The 14,990-nt window shown below is 37.9% G+C and overlaps 1 protein-coding gene across 2 annotated transcripts; it reads left to right on the plus strand.

Annotated features, from left to right (window-relative positions):
- The first annotated feature begins 1,207 nt into the window (after positions 1-1,207).
- LOC140161064 (S-adenosylmethionine-dependent methyltransferase Rv2258c-like) lies at positions 1,208-9,367 on the plus strand. Of its 2 annotated transcripts, none has more exons than XM_072184453.1 (5): positions 1,208-1,277; positions 4,976-5,175; positions 5,628-5,848; positions 7,105-7,227; positions 7,725-9,367. In XM_072184453.1, exons 2-5 carry the CDS (start codon positions 4,994-4,996, stop codon positions 8,450-8,452), a joined length of 1,254 nt encoding a protein of 417 aa, XP_072040554.1. In that variant the 5' UTR covers positions 1,208-1,277; positions 4,976-4,993; the 3' UTR covers positions 8,453-9,367. The 2 variants fall into 2 exon arrangements, with proteins under 2 accessions (XP_072040554.1, XP_072040555.1); XM_072184454.1 differs by lacking the exon at positions 1,208-1,277 and adding an exon at positions 1,372-1,461.
- The last annotated feature ends 5,623 nt before the right edge of the window (positions 9,368-14,990 follow it).

Raw genomic sequence — 14,990 nt, forward strand, 5'->3', positions numbered from 1 at the left:
GGACACATGATTATTCAGTGGCTCCGGAACCGCCGGGGCCTGGGGGGCCCGGCCCCCTCAATAATTTTGGTGGGGGGGGCCCAAGTACCCTAGAGCCCCCCCCCCCCAATAATCTGAGGTAAAATTCATAATTTTAGGGTAAAATTCATAATTTTAGGGTAAAATTCATAAATTTTCGGGTAAAATTCATAATTTTAGGGTCAAATTCATAAATTTTCAGGTAAAATTCATAATTTTAGGGTCAGATTCATAATTTTAAGGTAAAATTCATTATTTTAGGGTATAATACAAAATGTAAGGTACAATTCATGTAAAAATGTATGCATGTCAAAAGCTTCCCCCTCCCGCACCCACCCCTTCAGCGTTTCGCGCCTCGGAGAAGGCCACAAATTTTGGGCCCCCCCAATATTCAAAATCTTCCGGAGCCTCTGTTATTGCACAGCTCCTTAGCTCCACTGCGGTCAGTAGGACTATCATTTTAAATCATTTTAACATGGCTGTCACCTTCAGGCCCGTACCGTCAGAAGAGGGGGGGTGCTGATTTTGAAAGGGACTTTTTCCAGGGGGGGCGATTTTGTGAAAAGTGGACCTTCTTTCCAAAATTTGGACCATTTTTGACTTTAAACACTTTTGCAAATTGGGGCGACCGCACCCCCATCCCCTCCCGTTCGCGTAAGGGCCTGGTCACCTTTGTCTAAAAATGTTGCACGAAAATTAACTAAAACAGATGGACCATGTGGCATCTTTTACTAATACAAAACTTTTGTTAATAAATTGGCCGTTTTTGCTAGTACAAACAAAATTTCCAGTCATATTTTGGTCAATATAAAGGTAGGATTTATACCAATATCAACGGGGATGAATTTATCCTTAAGGTGTATACTTTAATAGGCTACTATGTAAATAAAACATAACGTCTGGAAGTATGTTATATTTTGCTTTAAACTTGGATTTCATTTTTGTTTTAAACCAACCTGTATTCGAGTGAAATCCTACAAAAATAACAAAATTAACCATATATCTGATTACTTGAATACAGCAGCAACAACAAAACACGCGTACACGAGTTATCACTAAGATAATAAAACACTTGAAACACCCTATATGGGTTTAAGTTCAAAGGTATTGATAATGTCAAATCAGCTATACGATATGCAGAAAGCAGCCACTGTATTGAATCAACTGTAGTTGTGTATTTCTCTGGATGTACAATATTGTGTTGTGGATATCTCATGCATGCAGTTGGCTATAGAGCTCTATAGCTTTTTGCGTATTTTGTAAGTATATATTAAAAAAACGTTTTACAATATCAACATCAATATAATTATATTGCAATTATGATAGGCCCATAATTTGAATTAGGCCCCCCTAAAATATGCTATATTGGGCTGCATGCTGGCGTGCAGCTCCAACAGACCGTGCTGAAAAAGAGCTGTGCTGAAACAGGACAATGATATGAAGGTATTTACGAATTTCTTGATACATTAATTTTATTTACTAAACATGCATATGAATTAACAGCATAAATGTTTGACAAATCACGGAGCTTCATATGAAAACTGTTATTTTTATTATCATGATGTTGGGGCAAGTTTGAGATGTTACCAACATAAAATGCTCCAGTAGCAGTAGCCTAAATCCATATCTCAGGGAATTTTGCTGCCCTGCATATTCGGCTTAAAGGAGTATTTCGTGATCCTAGCATCCTCTATTTATGTCATTTTTCAGTACATATCCACGAAAAAGGTCTATTCCCAAAATTTCAGTTGATTCAGATTTTGCGTTCGGCCACGCGTTTTGAACTCGCCACCCAAAAAGGGTGGTGGTGTTACGTATTTTCAAATTGTGATCTGTTCAATTCATCATACCTCGGCTAAACAAAAAGATTTAAAAGCTAAATAATACCACTAAATAACCTGTAAATATGAACAATATAGCTTCTCAACTAACGAAGCTGTGGTCGATTGAATTGCGAGTAGTCAGGGTGGTGGAGGGGGGGAAGCGGTACACACAAACTCTATGGGAACGCGACGTTTCACGTGTGTAACTTGAATAAATTCACTGCTACAGGGGCTATAAACTTGGTTTTGGTCTTAATTTACAGCTTAACAATTGTGCTAATTATTTTTAATCATTTTGAACTCTTGATGATTGGTTTAGTCTATAAAATTCAAACTTTCACGTACGAAACCACCCGTTTTCATATTAAACACTGTAGTAAGTAATACGGATGTCTTTAAAATTTAAAGTGGCTGTAAAATTTTTATTACTTATCCTATCATAGTCAAAGTATATATTTTCTGATAGGAAATTTGATGAGGAATCTAAATATGGACTTAATTTTCCTGTATGGGTTAGGGGTAAAACGATTCAGTTCAAAATATGATGAATTGTAAAAAATTCTAACATACTTTGGGACACCCTGTATTCCGAGATTACCAAACAGCTGTGATTTTTTTATCTTCCAAAGTCTGTAGGCTCCCCCTATCCTCTAACTAAATAGATGTTATTTACTTTCAGTTTATTACTGCAAGTTAGTAATAAGCAATGCATTAAGTAACCCTTTTTTTTTTTTTTTTTTTTTTTATTCCACCCTGTATAACTTCAAGGTCACCCTGTATAATGAGTCGAAATATGTATTGTTACATTCCTTATGCCTTCAGCTTTCCAAAAATGTATACTTTTGCTAGTTTAGGGTTGATAATTGTGGAGATATTCTAATTTGAAACTCAATTGGTGTAAAATTCATATATTTGTGATGTAACGCTACGGGTGGCGAGTTCAAAACACATGGCCGTTCGCGAGTTATGCATGATTATGTGTATTACACTGCTCCAAAGACAATGCGTTGTAATTTCGTTCTGGTGCACCAGAACGAAATTCAAATTTCACGAAATCTTTGCAAAACGAATTAATCTGCAAGAAATATTTTGTACATAAACATTATGTAGCCAGAGGTTTCCAGTGATATAAAAATCTCAACTTTTTTTGAGAAAAGTGGGGGATGAGGCTGTGGATCACGAAATGCCCTTTAAATAGGTTTCCATAGGTTTATAAAAGGGAAACTATAAGGCGACTTTCAGGCGAAATGTGTGGGGGTGTGTGCACTGATGTAAGCTATGGTAGGCGCCATGTGAAATATTCCCAGACAAAAATTCAAACATAGTCTACACACTCAAAACACTGGTTAAAAATTTGTTGGTGAAATTTTTCCTCAAAACATCGATAAATTGTTATTCCACGAAAGCATACTGAACCACCGCCAGGGTTCGAACCCAGAACCCCTCGGTCCATATAGTCGAACGCCTTATTGATTAGCAAAGTGTTGTACAGACCTTAATTCAAACACCACTCGGGGCCGTGCTCGACACTATTGCTGTTTTCATACCTTTTTGACACCCATTTATTGAGTGTGCAAACACATTAGGTCTGTGTTCTGGTGTGGGTTGAACTTGTTTGAAATCAAAGCGTTACATTCATTTCACCAAACTGACGTCGCTGACCTGGATCTGATTCCGCTCACAAAGGTCTGTCGATCTGTGTAAATAAAAAATAGTTGTCTATAACAAATGCTACAGGGTGAATAAAAGAAATTCAAAAAGAGAAGAACTTTTCTTTTTAGTATGAAACGGACAGTTGATTAAAGCATAGAATATCCGGAATGTATATAAATAAATACACTGTTAGAACACTGGGTAAAAGACCGTTTAGTAAAACATTAAAACATTTAACCCAACATTGGGTAAAGCTTACCCAACATTGCGTTATTTTCAGAGGTTGGATAAAATGGCACTGTTACTCAACTAGGGGAACCAACACAATGTTGGGTACAGATGTTGTGTAAAATTGTTTACACAACAGATTTTTTTACAGTTTTCTAACAGTGTAGCTTACCATTCAATGGGTAATTTTAAAGAACGGTGCATACGCAAATTACTGATGAATGTCAAAATGGTAGGGTATTCTAAGTAGCCACATTTTTCCTGAATCACCCAGTGGGCTATTCCAGTTAAGATCCACACGCCCCTGTGGGAGATTTCGGAAATATCTTCCACAGGGCACAAAGTAATTTACCCATTACCAACTTCAAAGTAATGCGCCATATTGCCTTAGCTCCAAGCTGCAGCACCCATATTTATCCAACAGTCAAATATGTTGAAAATTCACTCATGAACTTTCATGTTCATTTATTTTTCAGGTTCAAATTATTGTTAAATTATTCAAATGCTTATATTCACCCCATAACGTAGTTGAGATTAAACATTGACTTTATTGTATATTTTACACCCTGCTACGATTGGTACACTCAGTCAGCAGTACTAGTGTTTATGCATGCAGCGCGTGCATAGCTGACCACCGTTCCCACACACACCCCCACCCCCTCCAGACACCGGCCATGCGAAAGATGGATTTTTAATGTTTCAAAAAACAAGAGAACCGCCAAATTTGCATTCAACGCTACGATAATACACGATGTTAATTCGAGATAGACAATGACATTCATACACACACAAAATAAATATTTGCAATTAAAAACTCGTGTTTTTGAACGATTCTGAATTTTATCAATGAAAATGCAGCGATGACGTCATTGGGTTAACGATTTTCCAACTGCTGATTGGTTGATTGCGTCACTGTCAGTGATCTGTGCATGCACGGTACGAAAGATTTTTCGTGTGGGTAAAATGGAATGATCACATTAGCAGCTCCATTTGAAACTCAACCTCCATCTGTGAAAGATTCAGGTTGAATCTTTCTCAGAGCGTGTATGAAATTCAAATGGAACTGCCTAATGTATGTGTTCATTCCATTCGAAATATACTCCCCTTTTGAAAGATATTTCCAAAATTTCCCATAGGGGGCGTGTGCATTTTAAATGGAATAGCGGAATGTGATCAAGATTTATTTAACCATATTACCCTCCTTTGCTTTGTTTTTCATATTTCGTTTCGCATATTCTTCACATATCCACCAGCTGATTGGTTGATCCATAATGGCATCACGAGATGAAACTACAGAGGACTTTTCATCCAAGATGGCTGACATTGTGATGGGAGGTTACGTTTGCTTGGCGTTGGCTCTTGGTAACCGCGCAGGATTATGGGATATCATGTGTACATTTGACGAACCCAAGACATCCAAAGAAATAGCAGATGCTGCTGGACTTAAACCGAAGTAAGAAACTGACCAAAAATTTGCTTTAAACGAATGTCAAGGCCTTTAAGTAAGAAGTCATCTGTGTAGTGTGTCATTATTATTTTTAAATATCAAGGTATTAACAGCTATTATCATTATGGTAAAGCTGCCGGGTTGGCGCCTAGACTGCGTACCCGTTCTAGATGGCGCTGGTCAGGTAGTAGTTGGCACACAGAGCTCTGGAGCATTATCATAGTACATTCGATGGAACATAGTACTGGCACCAACTGTTCTATGGTGCGCCAAAGGCTGAATTTGTAGGGTAGGAAATTTTAGAAAATGAGTGTAATTGTGATGCGTTTGGACTCACCATCTCTGATACGTTTACCGCATGTATAAATTATAATTTTACTGTGTTCCTTTGGGCGTGTAATGAACGATTCTAAACAAGATCTGACACATCTACGCACTGTTTTACATTAATTCTACAGGTTTGTAAAGGAATGGCTTGGTGCTGTTGTAGCACCAGGTATTGTGGATCTCGATAGTTCTGGAGAGAAATTCTTCCTGCCAATGCATCGCAGGAATGCGCTTACTGAAGGGACACCCGGGGCGACCAACTACACGGAGTATGCTTGTGGTCTTCCTGTACTGATGAAAGACTTTGATCAGATGCCAACCGCTATGAAAGTTGGAGGGAAAGGGATAACAGGTAAATTGTCCGTTGTCCTAAGTAAAATGCACTATCAGTAGAACATGTGTTCTCAGGCCGAGTGTCCATCACTCTTTGGAAGCGATTCACAGTGTCATCGCTCCGATATCTTCATGGCAGAAATCGCCATGGTAGGTTGAATCCACAGCCACGCATGGCCATTTTGTTCCGACCTTTGAGACGCACAATGAGCCGAGGGACATCCGACTAGGGCTACTGACAATAGCCTGGTAATTGACCTCTCTGTGTGTGAGTGAGCATGTATACGCCATTAAGAGGTCAATGGTCATATGCTTTTAGACTGCTTGCACGAGTGAGTGCAGCTAGCCCATACGCTGCGTTATAGTTCGGCACATATAAAATCAGAATATTTTTGTCAGTTTTCGAGTTCAAGACACAATGGTTCTTTCTCAAGATGCAAGCTAACGACTATCAAATCCGTTAAACACATATATTCAAGTGCAAGGAACAAAATCTGGCTTCTTTAGACTAAATCAATTACGGGAGATATTCATCATTTTCTACCCCGGTATCCAAAGATTTATCGTCTGAATATCAATGTCTGCATAGCACATTCACGTGTATCGATCCCGGGTATTCATTTCAGTGTCTCTGCTGTATAATGTAATTATATTAACCGGGCGATGTCGGTGTGCGATTGGGTCCGACTCCTTGTAATGTCAGATGTTGCTAGCTGCGGTGGGATCGCGACATCTTCTCCATAGCTTCCCGGCATTGAATAAAGCCGGCATCCATTTGTAACACCTATAGATGGGGAGTGGCAATAGGTGTGAAGAGCCTTGCCTACGTGGACAACACGTTGACGCCGCGGAGATTCGAACCCATGGCCTCGAGCTATTAGTAAGTCGAAGTCTTAGACCGCTGCGCCACCGTGCCCAACTATACAATAAATGACAAAATACTTTTCATTAATTCCCCAAGAAAAGTACCGCATCATAAAGCATGATCAGTTTCATAAAGGAAATAAATGAAAACAACCTGCCTCATTATGCCTCTTACGATCAACTCCTGACGCGACGTATTTGATCAATAATTTGTCTGTTCTAGTCGTGTTACCTTTTGCTCTTTGTAAAAGGTGCTTCATGAATCTTAGTAAAAGAGGGCTCAGTTAGCTGAGGTAATAAGAAGGTTCCTACAAACTTTAATATAGTTGTTACTCTTGGAACATCCACTCTTTTTGCTTTTGTATAACTTTCTCTGCTTCTTCTCTTCATTGTAATCTGTTTGTTTTTAAGGTTTAAGCTGGGATGATGAGTGTCCTGGATGGGCTTGGTATCAGCATCTCTCCGTTGATTTCATGCAAAGCCACATGGTGAATGGCGTGGTACCAACCAATAAAGGACTTCGTGAACAGCTTGGTGTGTATATAAATTTTGCAATTAACTTGAATGGTCTATAACATACTCTGAATTGTCTATATATCATCCCTGCTGTAGATTGGTCAAAATCCGAGATTTTGAATAAACCGTCTGAACAAGATGGTTTATTATTACGATGGGAATATTAGTCGAACGCGTATGCGATACCGGGATGCGATGTTCATAACACAGTGCGTACATGGCGTGCAGGACGGTCATACACACACATCAAAGAATCGTACCGTAGCACGACAGACGGAGTAACACGCATAGGCGCTGGTAGTAAATTCCAATTTTCTTTTACCTGGGTTGTTCGGTTCAAATTAAAAGGGGACATGTCTGACAGTAAAACCTAACATTTTATGGGAAGGATATAATAATCTAATTTTTTTATAGAAATATTACAATATGGCTTTAAGTTGTATAATATTAAGTGTTACACTTTTACCTTGTTCAATGACATGCATATTAAAAGATATCATATTTTCTTCCTGCAGAGAAGGGCATCAGCGTACTTGAAGTTGGGTGTGACGTAGGCACTGCAACCAATGTAATAGCTGAAAATTTCCCAAATTCCAACGTAATTGGAATCGATATCAACGATGAAGCTTTGAAGAAAGCTAGAGCCGATGCACAGCTCAAGAAACTCAAGAACGTTTGCTATGATATACAAGACATCTACAATCTGCCATCAGAGTGGTCTGATAAATTTGATCACGTGTATACCATAGATACCATACACGGCCTGAGACCACGTGGCTCATTGAAAGGAATCTTTCGTAGTTTGAAACCGAACGGTACCTTGAATTTGATCGAATTGAAAGGCAACGCAAAGATGGTGGATAACAAAGATTTGGTCAATGCTCCTTACTTATATATGTCTAATTTGATCATGAATATGGAAGATCATGACCATGGCCATGGTGATGAAGATGACCATAGTCATGACCAACATGACCATAGTCATGACAAGCCTGACCAGAGTCATGATCATGGACATGAGGAAAAGAAATCTAAAGATAATGAATGTGAGCACACGGAAAGTAGTGACATTAGAGACGATTATGGCCAAGATAGTGAGCTCAGACCTTGTGGTGATGGTCCTGGGTGGTGGTGGGGTAAGGATAATATCTTCAAAGCGGTAAAGGAAGCCGGGTTCAAGTCGGCTGAGGAACACAAGATACCTGGGAGCTACACGCACGTGGTGTATGTCTGTACGAAGTGAAGTATTCCATAAGACATTGGCAGAAAGTGGAGCATTCCTGAAGGAAGTTTTCTGTTTGTTAAATGTCAATTATGAGAAAACACATAAACTATAAAAGCAATACTGTGATAATTGAGAACTTTCTATTGAACTAAATAATTTGTCGGATCCAAAACAATATAAGGTTCTTTATTTTTTTTAAGTTAGTAAATTACATAATTACGGATAGGTCAAACCTATATAGTACCGTAAATTCACGAATCTAAACCGCACGACGTAGGAGTCGTACAAGACGCACTGACATTCAGCAGCACCGAAAGCATTGTAAGCCGTTGCTCGTATTCCGAAGTTTACGGTAGCAGTAGCACCCTCATTGGTTACTCTAGTATTCGCATGTTTATCAATCATGTACATGCCGTCATACAGTTGTAAAAACTGAACGTGGAATTAATTTCCCATGTCTTTCTGTACTGAGCAATACAACATCACAATGGACATTGTCATCATCTAGAAAATTAATACTAGAGAATCATCAGGCAGTCAACCAACAGCATTACACCGCTGATGACGGAGAATGGGTTCTGACCAGTTTTAAAATCTACTTTTGAATACAACAGTAAATATGATTTATCACTATACCGTAAACGTTCGCCTAATGGCGCACCTGGACTCCTTTGCCTTGGGATTAATTTTTATGTACAAATAGAAGGCTTCCTCCTCTAAAAATCCCAACAAGAATTAAGGGTACGTGCCCTTATTTACTGGTGGGATTTTTATGTGAGGGAACCTTTAGTTAGTGTCAAAAGTTTATGTCAAGGGAGCCCATAGCGCCATTAGACGAACGTGTACGGTATTACGGTGTCCCATCGACGCCAACAAAAAATCTAAAATCTACAAAAAAACAAATTTTTAAATCTTTTTTTTTTTGTATTTGTTTTTTTTAACTTTGTTTTATAATTTGTTCTTCTTCTGATTTTTGATTTTTTTGGCGTCGAATCACATCTAATGTTTTCTTGAGTAAAAAAAGAATTATAACTAGAGGCAAATGGTGGTCATAGACCACAAACCTAGCTGGAGCATGTTGGTGTTGTGGAGGTATCTGACCCCTGCAAAATGTTCCAAAAATGTCCCCCTGTCATGAGGTTTGTTGTCACCGAGTTTTGAGTCCTGTACTCCTCACAGATGTCCAGAAAATGCAATTCTAAGATTTGACCCAGATGACCTTTGACCAGACCCCTGCAAGATGTTCCATAATTCACCCCTGGTCATGAGTTGTCACCGAGTTTGAGCCCTGTACCTCTTACAGATGTCCAGATAACGCAATTCTAAGATTTGGCCCCAGAATGATGTCTTTTGAGCTGACCCGTGCAAAATGTTCCAATATGTTCCCCAGGTCATGAGGTTGTCACCGAGATTGAGCCCCGCACACCTTACAGATGTCCAGATATGGAAATTCGAAGATTTGACCCCAGCTGACCTTTGACCTGCTCCTGCAAAATGTTCCAACATGTTCCCTGGTCATGATGTTGTCGCCGAGATTGAGCCCCGTACCCTTACAGATGTCCAGATATTGAAATTCGAAGATTTGACCCCAGCTGACCTTTGACCTGATCCATGCAAAATATTCCAAAATGTTACTCTTCTCATCAAGTTCATTGTCACTGAGTTTGAGCTCCGTACCCCCTACATATTGCCAGACAATGCAGCAATTCTAAGATTTGACATGACCCCTGCAAAATGTTCCCCTGGTTGTGAGGTTTGTTGTCACTGAGTTTGAGCCCCATAAATACCCCTTATAGGGGGCTATCATTTTCGTTGGAAGGAGGATCCCAAATATAGGCCTACAGGGGGGTCATAAATTTTCGGAAAGAAAAATACGGGGGTGGGCATAATACTTTTGATGACCAAAATGTAGGGAGTCACAAGATGACCACAGATAGTGTGTTTATTTTATTCAAAACTATATAGCGGGAGCTAGTAGAGTAAACAGGAGCAGTTAGTAAACGGGAGTGGTTAATAAAGATGTTGAACGGTGATGATAAACATTGTGTCTTGGACTAAAACATGAATAGGAATTATTATTATTACCCAGGTATAATTCTGGTTTACCCTGTGCACCCTGTGTTTTAGGGTTAGGGTTTGGTTAGGGATGTCATTTTCTTCGTCGGGGGGGGGTCGGTGACCGGAGTAAAAATTTTATGACCCTCCTATCGCGGGCACAATTTTTTTTAGACCCCCCCTATCTTGGGTCGAAAATTTTATGACCCCCCCCCCACCCACTTCCACCTACACAGACTCAAGACACATTAATCATTGCCGGAACAAAGGCGAGGAGCGCATCAAAACTTTAGAGCAAAGAAAGTGTGTGGAGTGAGTTAAAATTTAATTGTGTGTGTAAAGAAGGCGCGCTATATGCGCAAAATATTTGCATTATATAATGAAAGATTGTGTGCAAGAATACATGCACAGCGCGCGAAAAGTTTGAGTCACCAGCCCTTAATAATTCTATACCCCTATTTTGGGTGTTGAAAAATTATAACCCCTATAATTGGTCTAAAATTCTATGACCCCCACTCCCCAGTATATTCACGACCCCCTTCCAAAGAAAATGACAGCCCCTTATAATTTAAATTTAAATTAGGGTTAGGATTAGGGTTAGGTTTATAAACGGTGAGGATTAGGGTTAGGGTTATAATTGGGGTTGCTTAGGGTTAGGGTTATACTTGTGCGCAGGGTCTACCAGAATTATTCCAATACCCATGAATAGTCCTGTAACTATCACTAAATAGAATTAAATTAATTAAACTATGATCAGTCTTACCTTGTTAGTACTAGCTAGTATTTCTCATTCAAGATCACCATGATTACAGAAAACAGCAAATGGGTGATAACCATGATAACAATAAAATGTACTGGTACCATTAACTGTACACATTTATAAACATTTATCATACCACGATGACCAAAACATCTAACACTGAAACCTTTTGGAAATGCAGTTTTAACTTGTTGTAGGGCATAAGGTTGTGCAATAGAAATGATTTACAATATTACTTGTATACCCTGACCAATTGACCCTTAACTCTCTCCACGCGGGTGTCGACTGCAGACGACAAGTTTCATTTTTTTTTTTAAAATTTCATAATTGTTTATTTTCATTACCATATTTGGAAGCAGCATTAAATATGCATTAAAATGAGTACAAACAAGTCTGGTATTGGTTCAGTGGTTCTTAAGATAGGACTTGATATTTTGAAAAAATATCTCAAAACTAGAACTTTTTATGTTGAAGCCTATGGCTAGCATGCAGAGCATTAAGGGGGTTAAACAGCTCAAATGTTACAGTCCATGACATATATACTACATCAAATGTAATGTGGCACCACCTTAGTGCTTTCCGCACGCACAGTATACCAGTGGACTCGGAGGTATCATGAACAGGTTCTTGCACTTCTTTTACAGTTTCCAATTACTATAGACTTTTAAAGGCTTTTATACTATTTTCCCCAACTTCATAAACAAACAAAAAAAAAGGTAGGGAAAACAAATGAATTCATGTCCCGCATTCATGTAGGCCTATTCCATTTGCAAGCTATTTTTGTGTTGCGCATAATCTTAAACCATGTTTAATTTCCCTGTAAAATACAAGAACACCAATTGTTAATGTTTTAAACCACACAAATTTGGAACTGGGATTCAAATATAAAACTTAATGCAAGATGTTTTTAATCAAACAAAATAAGATACATAGGCCTACTCTAAGATATAAGTATAAAACAAAAAACCCTAACATCAGAAGACAAGAAAATCCCTCAACAATCATTTACTTAAACAAAACATAGAGCCTGTAAACAAATGCTAGTTAGAGTTTGATATTAACTGCCATGATAATGGCACTGAAAGAATTAAAGTTCCTACTGCAAAGGAAACACATCTGATAGTTTTATATACCGGTACTAACATTGGAATTACTAATCAAGCCAAAAACACATTCATTACAAAGAAAGAGGCCAGAGAACACTTTCATTAATACAAAGAAAGAGGTCGGACATATTATAGAAATAAATGCTAAACATTTTAAAGCCTGGCTCATTAATCCCCTGTTTCCAAACATACCACCAAAGTCTGTAAAATATGGGTGCAAAATCAAAATCAAAAGATAAGCCAGAGCCTAATACTAGTACTTTTAATAGTAAACATAATATTAAACCCATAAATTTATACTACAATTACTGTTAAGGAGTGCCTTTAACACACCTGCATGGTTCATATCAAAAATCACATTTCTATTTAAAAAACCTATATAAATATGCCATTACTGCTTCTGTCTTTCTAATTTAGAGTGTACTCCAATCACTGTCACTATTATTCAAGTTTTTTGCAATAACCTTTCAATTCCCACTGAGCCCTTCCAAAATCATATTAGCCATCAATCCTCTCATACACACATTCCCTGGGCTTGGATGACGAACAGATGATAATTGCATTTTGAGAACAGGGTATGAGTTTTTTGTACCCATTATTGTCGAAGGTTATTCAATGAATATACAAATATATTGGGGTTCAAGAACTGTGCCCTGATAGATGAGCAAAAGAACATGTGCAATTTCACTTTGTTGTAGTTCGCAACACAAACTTAAAATAACAGGCAAAACAGACACATCATTTATCGGTATGACATTTTCGTATTGGTGCTGCCCTATCTATCTACCTATTGTGCAGAGCTACTATGGTATGGGTTCCTCGTACTAACTAACGGGCAAAACAGACACATCATTTATCGGTATGACATTTTCGTATTGGTGCTGCCCTATCTATCTACCTATTGTGCAGAGCTACTACGGTATGGGTTCCTCGTACTAACTTTGTTGCCAGCGGAAGAAAACGGGAAGATTACAGTGGTTTGTTTCCAGCGGAAGACCCGACCGATTACAATACCTAGCTGGGGGGTGTAAACCCCAGCTAGGTAAAAAGCTTGTTTAAGTGTTTCTATTTAAGTTATTATATATCTTTTTGTCTTTTTGGAAAGTAATAACTGGATATGAACAGCTCTAAGACAGTCTTTCTGATGTAATTTGTTTTAAAAAAGATGATGTAATATCCTTGAATTTAAATCTGCCTTTGATGTTGGCAATCTCGATTACAAATTAAATTGGATAACTACAGCAAAAGCCCTCAGAACGCATCTCACAGATAATACGAATTGTAGGAAAATAGTATTATTATTTAAGGTTAGTCTTAACCCTGGAATTTTGGAAACCTTTGGTAATTCTTAAGTAAAAAATTTAGACCAACTTTGAGAAATCGTCACCAAAAATGGTTAAACAGTACTCAATTTTGTAAAAAAAAATCATAAAAACGCCCCTCCCCCAAAAAAAAACCCAAACATTTTCGGTGAAGTTGATAAAAATAAAAACAAAATTTAAAAAAACGGGTCCTAGGTGTTTATATCTGGTTTTGAAAATTAATTTAAAAAAAAATACTGATGAAGTTTTGTTACGTGCATGGCCCGAAAAATTTGAGTCAAAAACGTTTTTGTTTTGCGGTTTCCTCTAATCTTAGCATTTTTGCCTAAATTTGATCTCACAGATGGATTTGTCAATGAGGCCCAAAAGTGTCCATAATTCCAGGGTTAAGACCGACCTTAAGGCAGCAAAATGAATATGACAACTTGAAGATTCTTAAAAATTGTTAAATAACAATATTAAAAAATATATATTTGCGAATGTTGCACAACTTCATAGAAACTGTACAGAAACTGCTAAAGGTTTAGCCTGTACAGAAACTGCTAAAGGTTTAGCCAACTCTTTTAACCCCCTGAGCACTACCTGCCGATCTAACGTTGCCTCTGATTGGTCAATTACATGATATTTTCACTTTAATCACCAATCAGAATGGAGCTTTGCAAATGATTCACCCCAATTTATTAAGTGGTGAAATTATTCTAACAATGTTGCTGATTGGGCCAATTGATAATGAAAACTTCTTTTTGGCCAATCGGCAGGTAGTTCTCATGGGTTAAACCATTGTCGCCGTTTTCATTCCATTTTGGAGCCACTTTGGGATATTTTGCTTTTGTGATTTAGTTATAGAGCTAGCCATTATGACAATTTTGCAACAATAAGATAACGAAGGGACCATATTTGTACCTATAAAACCTTATTTTGTGCATGTATACATATTAATAGCATAATAATGCACATTTTATAGATTAAGATATACCGTGACTATTTTCTAACACCATATTACACTGCAATTGTGTGAATAAAATTAAATCAGATATAATTTAACAAAACAGGGTTGCAAATATCCGACGGAATATGCGGACAAAATGGTGTAACTAATTTGAACTATAAATTAAACTGATGAAATATCACATTTATACTTGATGTACGTACTTCATCCATTCATTCATTCATTCATTCATTCATTCATTCATTCATTCATTCATTCACTCATTCATTCATTCATTTATTCATTCATTTGTTCATTCATTCATTCAAACAAATTCAACACCCCCCTCACGCATCCCCTCACCCACTCACCCCACGCTCTCACC

The sequence above is a fragment of the Amphiura filiformis genome, chromosome 9 (assembly GCF_039555335.1).
Source record: "Amphiura filiformis chromosome 9, Afil_fr2py, whole genome shotgun sequence".
NCBI classification, from domain to species: domain Eukaryota; kingdom Metazoa; phylum Echinodermata; class Ophiuroidea; order Amphilepidida; family Amphiuridae; genus Amphiura; species Amphiura filiformis.

Bases quoted from the DNA above. Each gene is read 5' to 3' on its own strand.
- LOC140161064 (XM_072184453.1), top strand. From the start codon at position 4,994: ATGGCATCACGAGATGAAACTACAGAGGACTTTTCATCCAAGATGGCT. The intron at 5,176-5,627 runs GTAAGAAACTGA...TTAATTCTACAG, and splicing joins GCTGCTGGACTTAAACCGAA to GTTTGTAAAGGAATGGCTTG. The intron at 7,228-7,724 runs GTGTGTATATAA...TTCTTCCTGCAG, and splicing joins AGGACTTCGTGAACAGCTTG to AGAAGGGCATCAGCGTACTT.